The 21,265-nt window shown below is 38.6% G+C and overlaps 2 protein-coding genes across 5 annotated transcripts in view; one reads left to right on the top strand and one right to left on the bottom strand.

Annotated features, from left to right (window-relative positions):
- Positions 1-1,337: 1,337 nt before the first annotated feature.
- Positions 1,338-20,660, bottom strand: ggps1 (geranylgeranyl diphosphate synthase 1). Of its 2 annotated transcripts, none has more exons than XM_022685230.2 (4): positions 19,918-20,660; positions 13,414-13,515; positions 10,792-10,862; positions 1,338-5,520 (listed from the first exon to the last, which is right to left on the bottom strand). In XM_022685230.2, the coding sequence occupies exons 2-4, from the start codon at positions 13,484-13,486 to the stop codon at positions 4,708-4,710; spliced, it is 957 nt and encodes a 318-aa protein (XP_022540951.1). In that variant the 5' UTR covers positions 13,487-13,515; positions 19,918-20,660; the 3' UTR covers positions 1,338-4,707. The 2 variants fall into 2 exon arrangements, with proteins under 2 accessions (XP_022540951.1, XP_007238589.2); XM_007238527.4 differs by lacking the exon at positions 19,918-20,660 and adding an exon at positions 14,351-14,616.
- The window catches only part of arid4b (AT-rich interaction domain 4B), a 36,277-nt gene continuing 30,023 nt past the window's right edge, over positions 15,012-21,265 (top strand). For 2 of the 3 annotated variants that reach the window (XM_049481086.1, XM_049481084.1), the window contains exon 1: positions 15,013-15,160. The gene's annotated coding sequence lies outside the window, so the exon portion shown is untranslated. Of the gene's footprint in view, positions 15,161-21,265 lie in introns of all 3 variants that reach the window. The other variant, XM_049481085.1, reaches the window with a different exon arrangement.

Raw genomic sequence — 21,265 nt, 5'->3', positions numbered from 1 at the left:
TATTCAGATTAGAGGGGCTGAAAACTTGCATGGGCAGAGAGTTCAGACCAGACCGGACGAACATCCTTCAGTAGGAGCTTCTATCCAGCTGAGCTCCTCACTTCCACTGAAGCCTGGAAGTTCTGCTGCCTTCAGCATCTGCAGCTTCTGCTGTCAGTTCCCACAATCCTCAGCACTGGGACATTTTTGGGTTCTGTCAATCCAACCCCCCACCCTTCCCTCTGAAAGAAGGAGAGTGAAATCATTTATTCATGACGCTTCGCTCTAAAAAAACGAGAGCTTCATGTTCTTCCACAGGAGAGCGATATTATTAGACACGGCTGCGGGAATCTTCACTTCCTACCTGCCTGATACTTCATTCGGAGGCCAATTCACCAACCTCACAATGACCCACATTCTCTAAGTTACATACAGTTACATCTTTTACTATTGGAATATATTACACTGACATTTAATACTAATATCAATGTCCATGCCTAACATAAAACACCTAGCTGCACCCACCCTCAGACCTCACTACAACTCCCATAATTCCCCTGGCCTTGCCATGAGCACACTGAACAATGTTCCAGGAAAATGTACCAACCTCACTCACAAGATAACACCTCAAAACTTGTACAGGTGTGTGAAATCCCAAGCTGTTAAAAGAATAAGATACAGAAATTGATATAAATACATTTCACATATCAAACCACCCCGATAGCTTTACGTTACAATGATTTACTTTAAGTTTCCATTATGTATGTGTGTGTGTGTGTGTGTGTTTTGCAGGTAACATATTATATATTTGGAAATGTTCCTTAAATACAATAATGTATTAATGTTTGTTTTATACTGTATTTATTTATTTATTGAGGAATCTCTGGTGCTCTAAAGCTTAAATTGATCTCATATGCCAGTGAAATGCAAATTGCATTACAACCAAACAACAAAATCAATAAATGAAAAAATTAAATAGAGCAAAATCTCATCTCGCATCACAAGCAGGACGGATTCAGTCTAAAACTGCTTCGCAGGACTGCAGGACTTAATACACAAACAAACTGTATTATATATGTTGTTGCTGTTCAATGAAAAACAAGTATATCCATTTTTGTTGATTTTTAGTTTACTACCTAAATTGAACAGACACTGTGTCACACTTACACTGTGTCAAAGTGTCTTGATGAACGGACCAATAGAAATGATTTAAAATAACCTGAAATCAACTCTTTTAATATTGCCTTCCATTAAAAGTTTAGAAGGATTTTTCTCTCTCCTGTAAAGTTGCTGTTTTGGAGGTACTTGTTTTCAATTGGACAGCGACAATATCTACCAAACAAAACCAAACAAAAAACTTTAATTGTTACCAAACACTCTAAACGGCTGATTATATTATAGAAACCCTCATAATACAGTTTTGTAACATATAATGTAATATAATATGATTTTTTAATTCCTGATTGCTTATTATAAAAATGCATAGAATAACAAGAAAGAAAAATAATAAAACTGCAAAATATTTATTCTCACACACACACACACACCTTATGTGAGGCACATGTTGTCTACAAAATAAATGAGTTATTGATTGGCATCAGACTCCTCTGCAATTCAATTAAAGAACACACACACACACAAAACATTAGACCACAGTGTGAAAATGTGAAAAAATACTGGGACACAGCTGCAGACCAAGCCACGAGCACACAGCATCCAGGAGAATCACAAGATCTTATTTATTTTATTCTGAATGAGAAATTCTTCTTTATCTTCTCTGTAGTTAAATTTACCTGCATCTGATCTGGTGGGATTCATTCTGGATCTTTTATTTACTTTATTAATTAAGTTATATTAGAGTCCTGTTAGAGCACATAATTTTAAACCATTTTAAAGGCCAATTACTTAATTTATTCATTAGAACTCCACCAATCACAGCAATTCTCACGAAGAGGAGTGTGAAATACCAGATCCTAAGCTCTGATACAGTAACCTGTGCTGACCAACAGTACAATAGGAGTGATAAAGGGAGAGTGCGCCACCTACTGTACCCACGCAGAAAGAGCATGGCAGAACCAATTGTGCTCTCTCGGACTCCGGCTGCTGATGGTGAAGCCGCATGACTCAGGATTCAAACAGGCAATCCTCAGATCCACCACCTTGAACATCAAAACAATTTAAGAATTTAATAGAGTTAAAGCGCATGAAAACCGTTATTATGTCATTTAGATAAATTTTCTGCATTGCTAGTTCTCATGATTTTCTCTGGAGAAAAAGGAGAGTTTACCAGAAGTGTTTGGACATTCAACTTTATTCGTCCTTTGGAGTGTAAACATAAAATAAAATTAACAGAACAAAAACAAAAAAAAACTGTACATTCTGATATTCCAGACTGTTCTTATGAAGGCTGATAGGAGTTTATTCATGGATAAATAAATGAATAAATAAAATCTAAGGGTAAATTTATTCTGCATTGCATTTTTTCTCGTATGTCAGAGCTGGAAATTACATTACACTCAACTGGACGGTATTCCATGTAGACCTTTAGATCTTAGCTATCATTGTCCCAGAGTAGCACTGTCAGCAATAGCAGTTGAGAACAGTGTATCAAACAGGGTATATTGTGCATCCAAACAGCAGGGAAACATGGGAAACATCTCCACAGATAAAAGTTAGAAGGACAGTACAGTGTGTAAGACTGACTGATTTAATGAGACACTAATAGATATTTAATACTACTGTTGATAGGGGTTCAGACATCTTGGATTCTGATTGTCTGAGTAAGAAATTTGGCTTGTAGGAGTGTTCCAGTTAAAATCCCACTGTATTGTGGAGCACAGTATGAGCCTATAGATCAGGCTTAACAGTCAACAGTACTAGTGCATTTCAGTAATCCAGTTTCTAATGTAAACCTCATATATTATATACATGTATTACACACAGAGTGATCTATTTTAAGCATTTATTTCTTTTATTAGTGATGATTATGGATTACAGACAATTAAAACCCAAAAAATAGAGTCTGGAGGAAGAGTGGAGAGACACACAGTCCAAGCTGCTCAAGGTCTAGTGTGAAGTTTCCACCAATCAGTGATGGTTTAGAGAAACACATCATCTGCTGGTGTTGATCCACTGTGTTTTATCATCAAGTCTAAAGTCAGTGCAGTTTTGTTTTCCTGCAAAACCTTACAGCACTTCATGCTTCCCTCTGCTGATAACAACTTTTATGGAGATGTGGATTTCATTTTCCAGCAGGACTTGGCACACTGCCCACACTGACAAAAGTACCAATTGGTCTTATGTAATATTCTAATTTTCTGAGACTCTGATTTTTGGGTTTTTATTGGCTGTAAACCATAATAATCAACAATAAAAAAAATAAACGCTTAAAATAGATCACTCTGTGTGTAATACATCTATATATGAGTTTCACATTTTGAACTGAATTACTGAAATAAAGTAACTTTTCAATGATATTCAAACTTTTTGGAGATGCACTTGTATATACATAATGTATATCACACTCAAAGATGCACACCATGCCCCCATTGTGTACTACACACTAGTTATAGACCATTGGTTTTTGGGAGTCGGTTCCGATACATCAGCTCACAGACGCCTCCGGCAACTGATGGTCAGCTGCATAACTAGGATTCAAACCAGGCAGGGTTTAAGACCGCTGGACCACTTGGCGCCCCACAGACCGGTTCTAAGTATATTTTGTGGATATTTGAGTATACTCAATTTTCACCCTCTTATCTATACTGTATATACAGTATAAAACTTGTAACAACTTATTCTAATCGCTAACAAAGCTCAGGAGAGCAGAGTGCAGGTAAAAATAAAGGCTTAAGTCGTCAACTTTCTTTCCACAAAGACACATTAAGGTTAGCATGGTGAAATCTGATACACTGAAGAATAAAAATTATTATATTATTACTTAACTCATTCAACAGACTGTGTTAAGAAGCAGTTACTGTTATATACCAGGGGTTCTGTGTAGGGCTGGCCCGAATCATCTGGCGAAAATATCTGCGATTAATTTCAGTTCCTTTATGACACCACTCATATTCTATACGCGCTGCTGCTGCCGCCTACTGGATAGTTTTTATTGCAGCAGCAAATCATTGTGAGGAGATTAGCAATACGTAAATATTATTGGTTTTAGGTTAATATTTAAGATACATAGATAATTTAGGGTTAAATCTACCTTAAATAGTAAATCAACGTTTATTAATTTGGTTACAAAGGGAGAGGAATAAATACAGTGCTGATATTTGAGTGCAATAGTTCAGCATCACCTTAAAATGATCTGCTGTTCAGGAGTTCAGTAAAAGTGTGTGCATGGTGAAAATGTAAAATGTGGATAAGGCATATATTTAGGCAATTTTTGCTGTATTGACTGACGGGATAGATAGGATTGTGCTACTTTAAAGCTGTTAAAGCTGTTAAAGCTGTTAAATACGGTCCGGGCCAGCCCTTATTCTGACACAAGATATCTCTAGAACTACAGTGAGTTTCTGTAAAGATTGCATCATAAAGCCACGCCTCCTGAACGCTTCTGTGACTTACAAATAAAAAAAAAAACTTGGTCTGCTAGGTGTGTGTGTGTTAATGTTTGTGTGTGTTGTAAGTACGCTAGCAAATTACAGTAAAAAAAAAAAAAAAAAAAAGAATCTGCAATATCGTCCACTTTGGGCAGGATTTGGGCTGCCCACAGTTCTCCGGTCATTGCTTCGACTGGCTATCCGAAGCTGAAGCTGAAGCTGATGATGATGATGCTGGCTCCGGCTCTTTATACATCCGGCTGAGATGTTCTATAAGACCCTCCAGCTCCGGGTTTCCACCTAACTCCTTGATTAATCTGTACGCTTCAGCCTCCAGCTCCCTGAGGGTCTTTCTGGTGTACGCAAAAGAGCCCACCTTCTCCAGATAGTCCACACAGTACCGCTTGATGTCCATGTTTTCGGTGCGCTGGCGCAGAATGTTCTGCACTTGTGTGCTCTCAGGTCGAGACCAGATGGCGTGGATGGTGGGGAAGGAGAACTTGCCCTCGGTCAGGTCCTCGCAGAAGCTCTTGTTGGCGCTGTACTCGCGCGAGCTCAGGTTGGCGTAGTCATCCCGGATCTGGAAGAAGAGCCCCAGCGTGTCGAGCAGGGGCTTCAGGTCACGCTTCCACTCAGAGAAGAGCTGCATGAGGCCCACCGCCAGCCCAAACAGCCCGCCCGTCTTCTGCAGGACCATGGCGCGGTACTCTGCCTCACTGGGGCACGTGTAAGTGTCGCGCCAGTGGATGTCCATGCCCTGGCCGCGGTGCAGCTCCAGCAACTGTCGGGTGAACACGTGCACAGCCTCGGGGTTGTCCAGCATCAGCACTTTCTCCAAGCCCAGAAAGTAGACGTAGTTGGCGGAGTTGATGACCGAGGGCACGCCGTAGATACTGTGCGCTACGGGGAACCCGCGCCGCAGCTTAGAGCTGTCCTCAATGTCGTCGATCAGGAGGCTGGCGTTGTGAAGCATCTCAGTCACCTCAATGATAATCTGAGAAAGAGAGAGAGAGAACACAAAACAACTGTAAAAAATCCAGTGTAAAGTGTATAAAATCCAGCAAGCAATAGCTTTACCTTTTTATAAAAGATAGAACAAGTAAATCATTATATTTCTATGCATCTTTTTTAGATCTCATTTAGCAGCTGCTGCCAATTGGACAAAAAAAAAAGCACATGCAGTGACTGATAAAGAAGGGAGCTTATTGCACAGAGCTCCTGGACAGTTATTACGCTCGAGTAACAGCACATAACAGGGTGACACTAACACCAACACTTATCCAACACTGTGGATCGAGGAACGTTAAAATGTGCTAAGAACTAAGCAGCACAGATCACAAGTCAAAATCAAATCAAGATGAACTGCTTGAACTGTTCATCCAAAAGCAGTGTGTAAGACTGGTGGAGGAGAACATGATGACAAGATGCATAAGAACTGTGATAAAAACCAGGGTTATTCCACCAAATATTGATTTCTGATTTGAACTCTTTTTTGAGAACTTTGTGAAAATGAACTTGCTTTCTTTTTAATATTTGAGGTCTGAAAGCTCTGCATCTTTTTTGTTATTTCAGCCATTTCTCATTTTTTGCAAATAAATGCTGTAAATCAGAATATTTTTATTTGGAATTTAGGAGGAATGTTGTCTGTAGTTTTTTGAATACAGCAACAATGTTCATTTTACTCAAACATAAACCTATAAATAGCAAAATCAAATAAACTGATTCAGAAACTGAAGTGGTCTCTTATTTTTCCAGAGCTGTATGTTTTATCCAGCTGCACTGAACTGAACTGCCTGCAGGAGGCAGCAGCTGATCACACCATGTTCTCCAGACAGACCGAGGGGAAGCCTTCAGAGTCAGGGCGTGCCTCAGCACTGTACACATCATTACATCATCACATCATTACATCATCGCTTATCCCAACAGATCATAACACTCCAGGACGGGTCTTCATCAGCCTGAGGAGCAGCTGGAGTGGACGGGGGTCATCCTGAGGAAGAGCTTATACTGTTTCCACAGACAGACTACACACAAAACCCCACTCAGTCCTCCACAAGCACACAAACAACATCTGATAAATCCAAGAACACAGAGAGGTTTTATTACTACTGAGCATACATTACTACTGGAATACACCACACAAACACACAGCTGTCCAATGAATTACATGTACCAGGGGTAGGGCTGAGTATTGTTTTAAAATCTTCGATACCGATACCCAAACAATACTTTGAGAACTTTTTCTTAATTGCAACAAAGAAAAAAAATGTATTATTCTCACACAACATATTTATTTAACAGTCGACAACAAATAAACACATTCTTATACTGTCACCATGAGAGGCTTCCTCTTTTAGATTTTTTGAAACAAAAATAATGAGCTTGTTTGTGGTGCTTTATTAACAACAAAAACAGCATTACTTATGCATAAACTATAAATCTTTTTCCCAACCATACTGCTGGGTGCAGTTTAGTTTGTAAGAGATCTTTTTAGGAAATATGAATATAAAAAAATTTGCAATTCTTAAAAGGTTAATTGGCTGCTAAATATATTAATGAACAATGAACAAATGCAGCAACATGTTTTACCTTTATCTTTAATTTTTTACATTTTGGTCAGTGCCTTTATGTTATCGAATTCAGGGGAAGGCACACTAATATACATATAATATACATGCCAATAAAGATAATTGGTTGCTAAATATATTAATGGAAACTATATAGTTAAAGCCTTTTATAACTAAATATTTAATGTGGCTTTGATGGTTGTGTTTACTTCAGTGTGTGCGTTCCCGCATTTGCCACGTGTGTGCACGTTTCATGCAAAATATAAACTTTTTTTTTACATTTTGGTCAGTGCCTTTTTGTTATCGAAGTCAGGGGAAGGCACAAATCCTCTTAACTTTAAATAAAGATAAATGGAACAATTGCTCCAAAATTACTTGGAGTTAACTCTTGTTTTACATTCACCCAGAACTATTTATACACAGTTTATACAGTGCAGCTACCAGCTACAAAAAAACTGGGAAATCTAAACACACAAACACTTTATTAACACATAGAAATAGTACTGTTCAGCAGCTCAGGCTAATGGGTAAACGTGTCCTGTGCTTGCCCAGCCGGCTCTGACAGGAAGCATATGGCTGGAGGATTGTGGGTAATGCAGTCAGTTGTTCAGGTAATTATGGACGACACGTAGGAGCTTGAGGCCTCCTCCTCCCCGGCTCATCCGACAGCTGAATGAGGGGGGGGGGGGGGAGGACGACGCTGCGTCAGCAGGTCAAACACAGACTCACATGACCCATTACTGACCTGTTACTAAACACATAACCCAAACATAAACCCGGGCTGGACCAGCGCCAGGAGAAGCTGCTGTTACTGCAGGCACTGCACACATAGCATTAACACACCACCCTGTTACACCACCACCACCAACAGCTTATTAACACCAGGTTCACAACACAAAACAGCAAGAGGAGTCACATAATAAAATACAAATACTTCCAATACATTACTTAGTAGAAATGTTGGTCATCTATACTTTACTGGAGTAATTATTTTTACATTTTCACACAATTACCTAAACTTATCTTAAAAATAGCCTCTTTACTCCTATTTCATTTCAGCTTCTTATCGTTCAATAAAACCCCAATCCAGATAAATCTCTCCATCCAGATAGAGTGAATCTGATTGTGATTGGATGTAGAAAAGTATAAAACATACCATTCTGACTCCCTATTGGTTTATACTGTGATCCATCACACCTGCACGTCAAACCCCCCACACTCCAGCAAGAACATAGCAGACGTATGTAGCCTAAAGATTATCATAAAGATGATCACTGCAGAGACTCAAGAAAACTCCAGACAAAAGCCAAATGTCAGTTTATGCCTAGTGCACACTACAACTGTTTTTTGTAGATTGCAGATAAAAACGTCTGCTTGGAGGCAAATCAGCAGTCACTCTGTTCTCGCTCAGTCGTGTAGTGTGAACTGCTACCTCATGCAGATACTGATGTTCTTGTGACAAAACATGTCAAGTAGCTAAGTGAGTCTGCAATTTCTTAAGATGAAAAATCGTGCAATTCATGACCCCATGCCACCGATCATTTACATTAACTTTTTATTATAATATCAGCAACCAACATGTTACAAAGCTTCACAACTTTACTCTCTCACTCTTAAAATCCTTCTGCTAACACGCACTCACTAAGTGACTAAATTCTGAAAGTGAAAGTAATCAGTTCCCGCAGGGTCGGGCAGGGCTGCAAGATAAGTCTTCTGCTTGCGGTTTCTACAGGGCAGAAACTCAGTTATGAGGAACTGCTGAGGTCAACTGAGTCAATCTGGAAGACAAATAAACTCTTACACACAGCAGATCGTAAACGGGTAACGTAAACTTTACTCAAACTTTAGCAGAATAAATCCTATTATTGTTAAATGTCAGAGCAACTGTGCTTCAGTATGCTTGTTTCATGTATTTAAATTGAAATAGACTATGCAGTAGCGTACCAGTACTGAGAGAGATGGAACTATGAGACACTGTTGTACTGCTCTGCAGCAGTGAATGGAAGTACAGGAAATAGGAGGCTTTAACAGCAGGAAGTCTGAATGAAACCCTAAAGCCGCAGGTGGTGTTAAAGGTGCGGGCGCTGTAGAGACAGAGCCTACTGCTCAAAGAGCAGCTGCACACGGGCACTGCGCAGCCGCAGCCATCCGGCCGGGGTCAGCAAGAGTTTACAGCCAAACATCAGACCACTGCGGCACGGCTGAGCGACTGAGTGTGCACACAAGAAAACGAATGAAAGAGAGAGACAGGGAGAGCGAGAGAGAGAGTGGTCCGTTACTGTACAGAGAACAAAGAGCACCATCTACTCCACCATAAGACAAAAACAGTTACAGAACTAGACTCCTCAAGCAGCTAATCTTCCTCTTGTGCACAGTGCAAAACTGGGGTTTCCGTCACCACTAGCTAAAAGCAAGCAGCTAGCTAATTAACATACCCTGTGAGAGTGCGTTACGCAGCAGCTCTGTGTCACTCTGCAGTTTAAACCGCAAAGGTGAGAATTTGTGGGCGGGAACACGAGACCCAGCAGACTAATCACAGCAGCGTAGTTAAGTTTCTGGAGAGCTGTGCGTAGGTTTGAAATTGATCTTCAATTTGATCTCCAGACTCTGCAACAGCTTCATCCACCAGGCAGTCAGACTGCTCAACACAAAGAGCCTCCACTACCAGACTCTGCAACAGCTTCATCCACCAGGCAGTCAGACTGCTCAACAAACAGAGACGGAGCTGAACCCCCCAAATTAACAAATTAACTCAAAACAGCAACCTCTAGAGTTTATTTTTTTGCTTTAGCAATGGCAACTATGACTTAATTTCAACTAGTACAAAAAATTGTACTCGTGCCACAAAATCAGATCTCATCTGCCAGAGTTCTGACGGCTAAAACAAGACACAGTTAAACAAATGTCAAATCATGACATCACATCAAAGCTGTCTGATTTTGCAGATGTGTCCCGCTGCCCTCTCCCTGCAGTAACTCTACCCCCCCACTAAAGCATCCAGCTCCATTTTGGAGGGCAGATGTCTGCAAATGGCCCATGATGTGATGGCTAAGTGCCAAAGTCTATTTGCATTGATTTTCTGAGGGAGATGTAAGAGGAATAGACGAGGAGGATGGCGGGGGGTTTGGGTAATGAAGGAATGATGAGGTAAACGGAGATAAACAGACAGATAAGGTCAGACCGGGTTCGGGTCGGCCTGTAAATTTGTTGCATTATCCCAGAGCCTCCCCCCCAGCACAGGGTTAATCTTTACCATTTTATTTAGGCAAGTCACAATCCAATCTGTTTTAAACAATCAAATATTGTCCATTTTCGGCCTGACGCACTTTTATAATATTTTGCTTTTCTGTCTAATGCAATACGAAGCTTCAATTAAGTAAAGACAAAATTGTATATGCAATTAACATAAAGCAGAATCTTATTTTAGAAAATGTTAATTTTTCTTAAAAAATAAATAAATAAATAAAATTGCCTTAATAAAGACCCCAAACTTTTGTGCAAAAGACTTTAAATTGTAAATAAGTGAAATAAATTACACTAAACTAAACAACAACCTGACTTTTGTGTCCAAAAAAAAAAAGTCACACAATCTTTGTAAAAATGTCCTAAAAATAGTACAGTCTCATCATTCTCATTTCAAAATGTCTACAATAACATGTACATTTCTGAAGAGATTTCCAAAAAATACAAGTGCTTACCTGCAGTTTATCCTCGGGGACGTTGAGCCAGTGGTTAAAAGCCTGAGACAGTTTAGTCCGTACTTGTTTTCCTGATCAAACAGAAAGAGAAGAGAAAAAAAATCAATTTTTTTTTTTTTTTTTTTTTTTTTTTTAAACATACTGACCACTGTAACTAGTAGGGCTGTGCCATATCATATCGTACGTAATAATATCTGCAATACCCACCCCTCATTATCACACCAGGGTATTACTTTTTACTGTTTTTAACAAAAGAAAAATTCGCACTGTTCTCATTTCCCATTATTTATCTACTAGAGACAGATTATATCTGTCCAGTATCATTTATTTTGCTTTAATCCGGGAAATATGGAGATATTTGGAGTGCATTATTACTATTATTATCATGACTTTCTGGATCATTGACTTTCACTGTCACAAATCTGATAAAATTCTTGTATTTTTTAAAATCTCAGTTAGGGGCGTGCCATATTATATCGTATTAAAGAAACCAATTTAATTTTCATTTTGTTGCAGTAGTATAGTCTTGAAATATTTTTAATTTTTTATATTTTAATTCAGTGTTGTCATATCCCCAAGAGTATTGTTACCGCGGGAAAAAAAAAAAAAAAAAAACATGAAATATTGTGATATTATTTTAGGGCCATATCGCCCACCCCTAGTAACATGTATAAAACACACAATCATATTTCATTTTTATCCATTCAGAATAATCTATTGTTTTTACAAACGATACAGTATACACAATATAAAACTGTGGTACTTTAATATATTGATATTTTTGATATTGCACTGAGCAATATGGGATGGGGAGAGCCATCCGACTCAGCAGTGGACAGGCTGAGGTATCACCCAAGATCAAAGCAGAGCTTTTAAATAAAAGAACAGTCTGTTAGTAATATAGTAGTTTTGCAGCAGAAGGGTGGGTGAGAAGCACTTCCTGTACCCTGGCTGTAAGTCTGTACTCCCTCTGTGGCACAGAGTCACATCTCAGGCTTGAGATTTTGTGCTGACCTCAGTTAAGGTCATCCCACCGAACGGCCTCCTCACAAACGTCAAAAATCAACTCAGACCTCCCAACATGTAGCTACACATTTAGCGTAACAGGCACACATTTTATCTCCTAGTACACTTGTACAGTATAGACATGGTACACATTTCCTTCATGCTCTAAATGTTGCTAATCCAACAAAGTACTCGAGCCGTCCTCTATATTCATCCACTTCATTTTTTTCTCCAAACTGTAGAAAGTGATGCTGTGTCTCTTCACTCTCTCTCTTTCTTTCTCTATCTCTATCTCACTTCCTTTTTCTAAGGTAGATTAGAATATACAGCTACACTTTATTTACTTTACTTGCTTCATTATTTTTCCCAGTTAAAACTCAATAACTCAACACATTCTAAATATTCACACTTAAAAAGCATTAAAATATTAATTGTGGATTTTTGTATTAATCATTTAATTAAAAAGTAACTATGCTTTTTTTTTAAAGCAAATAGAAACAGTGTTAAATTTCCTTTTAAGCCCATTAAACAATGGGAATCATTACAGATACTTAATCCTATATACTAAAATCCTATATAGAAGAAGATATAAGAAATGCATTATCAAAATAATGCTCTATAATTGTTTTACATTTGCCATCATAGACTCTGAATCATAATCCAATTTAATCCAATAGAATCATAAAGTGCCTTAAGATTTCCACCCCTACTTTATGTGCCTTTTCCCCATAAACAAAAATGAAGACTGTATAGTGATCTGTACTTTATCAAACACGCCATCATCTGAAACTCTAAACCCAAATTTCCAGAGCCCACACTCAAACACCTGATCTGTCAGATCACAGATCAAAGTTCAGTCATTCATCTGAACTGAACACCAACAGTGATCATAACCAGAACAGAACCACCGCCTCGCTCTACACACCAATTCCACACCAACACTCGAGGAACACAAAAGCCTGAGGCAGCACAGCTCTGCTAATAATAGCGGCATGCCCGCACCGCTCCGAGGGCACTGTGCTGACTTCCTGTCTGACTGATGGCCTGTTCTCTCTGGAGGCGCCGTCGCACATCACTTACTCACAGTAAAGAGCTCGTCACCCCAAGCACCTCAAACACTGCGGCATCACCAACCGGGGCTAACCTGGACTCAGACAGCAACAGAACCAGGGCTGGGTATGGAAATTTAATACCAAAAAGGCCCAGACCGAAATATCTCCGAAAGACATAAAATACATGAATTTATAAATAAATAAATGTGTGCTGATAGATGTGTTTCTGATACTTTGCATTTAACGCATATAAACATGCCAAACACAGAGAGCACACAAACAGCACAACACAAATAAACAGGTTGAAGCTCTCTAAAGTCTAGCTGTATCTTTTAAAGATTCATCCATACTATTTTAATTCATTTTTAAAGTGTGTGAGTGTCATATAGTACTGCATGAACAACTGATTTAATAACCAAATTAGGTTATGCTTCAAAATACATCACAATATATTAAGAACATTTAAGTTTACTTTTTATTCAAACAAAACAGTGGGAGCTAATAAACAATTTATTAATGCACTATAACTAAACCCAGTGATGGTGTAGGTTCTGGAGGTTCTGACCTGGTAGCTGCAGTAAGTAATTGTACGGCTCCAGCAGGATCCGCTCGGTCGCTGCTCCCTCCAGACCATCCATCCCCCTCTGCCCGCACAGATCACCAAACCCTGCAACAGAGAAATGAACAGCAAACTGTTTAAACCACTCAAAACCCAGACTTCACCACCCTGCTGCTTTTCACACAATGAAAAACAAACATTTTAGGACACTAAGCCTTGTTACATTTACAGAGAGAGCACAATCTCTATAACTCTATAATTATTTATTCATGAATTTGGTGAGCTGCCCAATACAGGTTTGTTATCATTCTGAAATATGAATGCATGCCATTTCAGTTAGCTTGAAGTGTACATGGTTTCAGTTTTGTTTTTACTTTCTGAACAGAAATGGTTCAAGTTTAGTTTTCATGCAGTCTCAGAACTATTAACCACTTTTCAAAATGGCCATAAAATGCCATGTTCAGCCTATTTTGAAGACCCTCTGTTTTTTTCTGTATTTTTTTTTAAACACACTGTACCCTGGTTGTTGATGGCTCATGTGAACGTAGATATTAGGTTACAAAAGGGTCTAGGATTGTTTTTACTATTTGGCACAAAATTAAACAAGCTCTTTTTGAATATATATTTTGATAATTAAAAAAACTGAAAATCACCCATTTTTATTTCAGTTTCACACAAATCTTCATATCATATCTTAATCACAATTTTCATGCATCTTGGCATCATGTTCTCCTCCACCAGTCTTACACGCTGCTTTTGATAACTTTATGCCACTCCTGGTTCCGCTTGGTTTGACGGCTTGTGATCATCTTCCTGATTATATTCCAGATGTTTTTAATTTGGCAAAATCATATATAACGTTATATATATATATTTTTTTTCGTGTTCCGGTTTACTGGCGGTAATGACAGTAGCTAATAATGTGAGCACGTGCGCCACCCACCTTCCAGACCGGGGATGAGTAATCCGGGTATTTCCGCTATCGATTTTTTTGTCCCCTCTTCGAGCTAACGTTAGTTAGCAGGTTAGCCCGTGACGGATCCGTTTTCCTCGGTTAATCACGAGTCACGGATCTCCTGATCACAGTCACTACCGGTGTCCTCTTCACGGTGATCGGCCATATCAATATCCGCGGAATCCGCGCTTTACCGGGAGAGCGCAGGGCTGCGCGCGCTCGACACTCCGTGGCTGTGAATCCTCCTCGCTCTCCGCGGGGTATAAATACACCATGGCACCCGGAGAGCGCGAGCGCGTTGGAGTGGGCGGAGACAGACGCCCGTTTTTTTTTTTCCATCGCGTTCGAGACTTGTGGGAAATGTAGTCCATTTGATTTACGTAGCTCGTGTAGTCAGTAAAAATGTGCGGCGTGGAGAGCGCGAATGGGTCTCAAAAAAACTACAATTCCCATCAACCCGCTGGCTTTTTTTTCTTGGCGATAAACAAATGCCGTTTTTTAGAGGACGCGTTTCCCAATCAAATCGAAGAGGCGGGCACGGACACAGATTTAAACCAATGAGAGATGGCGACAGCGGCAGGGGGCGGGTTTGTGTACCTGTCAGTCAATGACAGAAGGGTAGGCGATCGCTACAGAGAAAAGAGCCCGACTGGTGAGACATTTCGTCGGATTCGCTTCCCGACACGGACCCCGGGTTTGCGGGCAACCTTTGGACGATAATCGTCGAGGATTGTTGCATGTTTTCCAATGGATTAACGCATAACGGCAGAGGGAAACTTGTTTAATCGCATTCGCAAGGTAAGAGCGAGTCTTTTAGCGGATTGTTCGGCAAAAAAATCACGGGTTAACGTTATGCTACCGCGAGCATCCATATTAGATTAAAAACAGTCTTTTCTTTTTCCTGAAGCTGTTGGTGGAAATGCTGTCCGATTTAACCTAGTTAACTATGCGCTGATTAAGATTAACTACATCAAGATATCCAGATTACAGATCGTACACGTAGCTAAAGCTATAGCTAGTTAATAACGTTAGACTTGACTGCTCGATCGGACGGAGGAGGGCTTGCTAACCTTGCGTGCTGGTCGGACTGCGAGGCGAGTGGGGGGTTGCCAGGTAAACAGCATCGAAATAGTGCATAGAATAGTACTTCGTGCCTCTTTGGTCGCATTTACACAGCGAGTAAAGTGTCACAAAAAAGCAGATATTTCTTTTCTTTGTGACCTAACGCTAGGTTATATCCGACATTCATTAGAACAGTTCACACTTCCAGCCTAATAGTGATCTAAACTGATGCGATTGCCATTGCCAGATATGTATCGGATTTCAATACCACGTAATAATAATAACTTTAAAAGTGAGTGGGAAGAGGGTATCATTCCGTCATATTCAGGGAGTTGTTGCTGTTCACCTAGATAGCACATCTGTGTCACTTAACGCCAACTACCCAGCTGGCACCACAACCGACCTTCAACGTTTAAATGTGGTTGACATATGATTGAAGTAATGTCTGTTGTTGTTTCAACGTTGAAACCACATTTAATGTTAAATAGTTGAATGTTGAATCAACATAATGTCCTCAACCTTCTGCCTATTGAATCAGCATTTTACAGTTCGTCGCCATACAAGAGGGATGCAAAAGTGGTTTTATTTCCATTTGCAGTAACTGCTTTTTTAATTTGGCACAAATTCTTCACCATACCTGGGGGAATGTTCATGTTCTATTAGTTTTACTCTTTTAGTGTTTTTGAGATCAGATGTTGAATCAGATTGGTAGTGGTGGTGGGTAACATTCTTTATACTCAGCTTTCCTACAGTGATGTAAGTTAAGTTTGTGGTTAACACTCTGTTAACCATAGGAGTTTCTACTTTTAGTTAACTACGATTTATAAAAGGTTGAACGTAAACGTTGAAACAAGTTAACGTCGCCATATAAGCGTTGATTTACTTTTCGAAATCAACACCAAATACAACGTTGATTCAACGTTGAATACCAGCTGGGTAACTTAGCATTATGATGAAGAACATCAGATTTGGGCCACTTTTTAAGACCTAACCCAGCTAACATAACGTTAGCTGTTAGGTTAACTTATTACATTCTGTGTCAACGTCTCCTTATGTTTATTTAAGACCAGGATATTGGAACTTGTGGTAGATATATAACGTTATATATGTGCTAGTCTTATTAATGCCAGTTAATTTAGTAACTAGCTAACCTACAATTCCTAAAATTAGCTAGTAAACGTTGTTCCAACCCTGAAGAAGAAGAACAACAACACTGCTGCTGCTCGGCATCAAATAACCTATAGCTAACTGATCGGGGAAAGCAGTGAGTGCCTCCCTCGCTGGACAGACCCTTATGTAAGGCTTTGTGCGGCGCATCGCGGTTTTAAAAGCCTGTTTTCTGTGTTTACCAGTGGTCAGAATACATGGAAATTGCTGGTAACAGCAGCGTTAGGTTAGCTGGTGGTACTGAGGATGAACTCTCTCCTATCTTCTGGTTAATTAGCGAGAGAGAGTTAATCTAGCTAAAAAATAAAGAAAGACTCGCTATACACCTATCACCACTTTCATTAATCGAATCATTGGTCGCTAGTTTAGCTAATCTACTGTTCTAATGTAGTTTAAACGTTTTGTTTCGCCTGTATTTCCAGACAGTTCGATATTTAGCTGCCCTAACCTCTAGCTAACTACTTCTGCTCCAGTCTGAACAGCAGCAGTCTCTCTCAGAAAGAGCAGAAATGGCTGGCGGGCTCCGATCCGCTCAGCTCTTATTAGAAAGCTTTCGCATCCAGATAACCCAGCTAACCTAACTCTAACAGCGACGATAAGATTAGTCCAGGCAGTGGTCGACTGATGTTGCTCTGTTGCTCTATATCTGGACTATCTTTCTCTCTTTATTATCGTTTTCTAAACCGAGACTGAACTCGACGGTTATTGGCTGAGGTGACTGTTGTTGTTGTGCTGGAAACAGACACAGCCTGTGGGAAACTGTAGTTAGCTAGTTAAATAACAAGTGTTTTGGGAAGCTGTTTTCCTTTTTGTTATGTAATGTTTAATTTGCTTCAAATAATAGCAATTGCAATTTACAGAAAAAAAGCCAATTAATCAATCTCACCAAACAAACCAAAAAAATGTGTTGGTAGCTAGCTACCACACCAAAGAGAATAAGCACCAGTGATATAAGCACTAAAATATTAACTATAGGAAATAGAAGTATAAGAAATAAAGTCAGATTTAAATATTGGAAAGCTTCAGTTTGGCCTGTTTTTCAGTTAATTCTGTGTTAAGTTTGTTAAGCTAGTTAGCTTACACTTTAGCTAGGTCAACTAACCTATGTTTTATTGGTTTCAAAGTAATTGCAATTTGCAGGAAAATAGCACATTAATCCACCTCAACAAACAAACAAACAAAACATTTGTTGTTGTAGTAGAGTTGGTAGATATCACCCTAAATTAATATCACAATATTTTAAGGTATTTTCACGATAACACACTACATTGAATTTTAAAAAATATATTAATAAAAGAATAGACTATTGCTACCGAATTAAATTTTAATTTTATTATTGCATACGATATGATATGGCACACCCCTAAAAGAGATATTACAAAATAACAGAAGTTTTATCAGATTTGTAACAGAAGTCAATGATCCAGTGTCATGATACTAATAATTCCCTCCAAATATCTCCATATATCCAGGACTGAAGAAAATTAATGAACTTTTTGTGCTAAAAACACCAAAAAAGTAGTACCCTGATGTGATGAGTATGGGTGGGTAATATGGCACGATATTCAAAAATGGTTGCGATATTATTGCATAAGTTACAATATGGCACACCCCAAAATGAATAAGCACCAGTGTTATAAGCACTAAAAGATTAACTATAAAAAAATCAATCACAGAAGTATAAGAAATGTTAGCTACGAAGCTACAAGTCAGTAAGATTTAAATACTGGAAAGCTTTTCATATCTAGATAGCAAGGTAACTTGTTCATTTAAAGCTAAGCCTCGCTGTACAACCTCTTACATAAAGCTCTGTGCACATTTACACATCAGTGGCTCTATGTCACTCTGCAGTTTATTTGTGTTTGAAATCTAATGATATTCTTGTATTTTTTAATATCTCAGTTAGCAGTGTGCCATATCATATTGTGTGCAATAGTAAAATTTAATTTTCATTTTGTTGCAGTAGTGTATTCTTGAAATTATTATATTTAATTCAGTGTTTTGTCATATTGCCATGATACTTGTTTTGTTTACCCTGTGGGGTAGTTAAACACAGGTAATATATGACTCCATACTCTGTTAAATTATTATATGAACACTGTAGTGAGTGGGGACATAAGTTAACTAGGACAGTGTTAAACTTAAGTTAATGCCAATCTTACACCTAACCTTTTTCAATCAATTTCACTGTTGCAGACAAATTTCCAGAGTCAGGATAAAGTCACGAGAATCTTGCTAGAGTCAAGTTGCAGTGGCGTCATCTCGATGGTTCAGTGTAAGGTGGTTAGTATTGAAAGTTTTAGTCAGTCTTTTTTGAGTCCTGGCGTTTAAATAAAATCAACCGCGTTTAATATTATCATAAGTCTTGAGACTTGGCTCATGCAACTAGTGACATTAACAATGTCATCAACCAATAGGAGAGCTACGGGAAGCCACAATGCAAGAATATTTTACGTGTTTACAAACAAATTGAAAAAGTAACACATTTTGCAGTTATATGGTTCTTACTGTACAGTATTTTAAACACAGGTAGCACTTTAAAGTCAATATATTTAAAGGTTTTTTTTGCACTACTTTGTCTTACTGTGCAGTGTTATTTTTGTTACAAACAAGTTTAATAAATACGCAATTTGCAACAATGATATTCTTCTTGCAAGCTTATAGCAAAAATATTTAAAAATATCAAGAACTAACAATGAGGCAGAAAAAACTGTTGATGAGGACAAAGTTGTGAGTCTCTGATAAATCACAGTATTGATATACACATTATTTGTAACTTGTGTAATTATGTAATATGTATTTTATGTACTCCACCAGAAGCATGAGTGTAAATTATCTCAGAAAGAATCTAGTTGCAGTCTTGCAAATGGTGACCCTGCAAAAAACTAATAGAACATAAAAAATCCCCCAGGTATGCTGAAGAATTGGTGTTAAATTAAAAAGCAATTATTGCAAATGGAAAGAAAATCACTTTTTTATCCCTTCATCCAACTGTTTTGTGAAATTGTATGGTGATAAAATGTTAAATGCTAATTCAAAAGGCAGAAGGTTGATGATATTGATTCAACGTTAAATTTAACATTAACCATTAGAAATTTAACATTAAATGTTGTTTCAACGTTGAAACCACAACAGACATTACTTCAAACACATTCAACCACATTTAAACGCTGAAGGTCGGTTGTGTGCCAGCTGGGAAGTCTGTGACTTGTCTTTAAATGTGAGAGGGTGTCAGACATTAAAAAAAGTCGTGTAGTGTTTGGACAGCATAATTTAACACTGTGAATTTTACTGTGTAGTGTTTTAAACCCTGTTAAGTCACCTACCTGAGCTAGGTTAGCTAGCTGTTAGTCGAGGTGTCGGTTCTGTTTGGCCTGTTTTTCAGTCAATCCCGAGTTTAGTTAGTTAATTATTTAGCTAACACTTAACTAACTAACCTATCTAACTTTATCTTACCAGTTTGAACGACATTCTCCCAAAAAAGAGGAGCAGAAATGGCTGGCGGGCTCCGCTCTGCTGTTATTATTTTGGAAAGCTTTGCTAACTAACTGTTAGCTAAGAAGCTAAGCTAACGTTAGGTTAGTTAAACTAGGCTAGCTTTAACCGTTTTTAACGTCCACAGCGCGTTAAATCACGTTAGCTAGTGCAGTCAGTGGTGTTTTAAAGTGGTCCGGTTGTTGAGCTGGATGGTTTTTATTCATGTTTTAAGAGGTTTTAAGCCTCTATATTTGGCTAAACACGAGCTAAGCCTGAACTCGACAGTTATTGTCTGAGGTGATTCTGTTGTTGTGGTGCTGGAGAGCGGAGCAGCCTGAGTGAAAGTGGGAGCGCTAGGCTAACCGGGCTAAATCTCACACGAAGCCCCGCTTGTTTTAGTAAGGAAGACCGTGGAGGAATAACGAGGCGAAAGCCCTTCTGTGGAGAAGTTTTACAGCGGTTGTTTTGAGTTGACCTTGCTCTGGGAGGCTTTAGCTGGAGAAAGATTTCACTGTGAGACAGCTGAGCTGGTTCTGACAGAGCAGCCCTCTGTAGCTGGTTAACTAAATATAGCCCGGCTTAATCGTTAGCTACCTAATGCTAAATAATTTTCTTGATTTTCCTTTATAAATCATCTGTTGTTCGGATCAGCAATTTTAAATACACAGCTCTGGGAAAAAAAACTCTGTAATATAATCAAGAGGAAGATGGATGATCACAAGCCATCAAACCAAGCTGAACTGCCTGATTTTTTGCACCAGGAGTAAAGCAGCAAAAAGTTATCCAAAAGCAATGTGTAAGACTGGTGGAGGAGAACATGCCAAAAGATGCATGAAAGCTGTGATTAAAAACCAGGGTTATTCCACCAAATATTGATTTCTGAACTCTTAAAACTTTATGAATATTAACTTAAAATTACTTTGCATTATTTGAGATCAGAAAGCTCTGCATCTTTTTTATTATTTCAGCCATTTCTCATTTTCTGCAAATAAATGCTCTAAATGACAATATTTTTATTTGGAATTTGGGAGAAATGTTATCAGTAGTTTATAGAATAAAACAACAATGATCATTTTACTCAAACATAAACCTATAAGTAGTTAAATCAGAGAAACTGATTCAGACACTGAAGTGGGAAAGTGTAAAGACCAATGTTATACCTTTTGAGGGTACAACTATGAAAAGTGTACCTTTGAG

This window comes from Astyanax mexicanus, chromosome 7 (genome assembly GCF_023375975.1).
Source record: "Astyanax mexicanus isolate ESR-SI-001 chromosome 7, AstMex3_surface, whole genome shotgun sequence".
Lineage (NCBI taxonomy): Eukaryota > Metazoa > Chordata > Actinopteri > Characiformes > Acestrorhamphidae > Astyanax > Astyanax mexicanus.
The sequence above is the reverse complement of the archived record's forward strand: the minus strand, read 5'-3'. Positions and strand labels throughout refer to the sequence as shown.

Coding starts and splice junctions, on each gene's coding strand:
- ggps1 (XM_022685230.2), bottom strand. CDS start 13,486: ATGGATGGTCTGGAGGGAGCAGCGACCGAGCGGATCCTGCTGGAGCCG. Junction 10,863..13,413: donor TTACTTACTGCAGCTACCAG/GTCAGAACCTCC, acceptor CTGTTTGATCAG/GAAAACAAGTACGGACTAAA. Junction 5,521..10,791: donor TCCCCGAGGATAAACTGCAG/GTAAGCACTTGT, acceptor TCTCTTTCTCAG/ATTATCATTGAGGTGACTGA.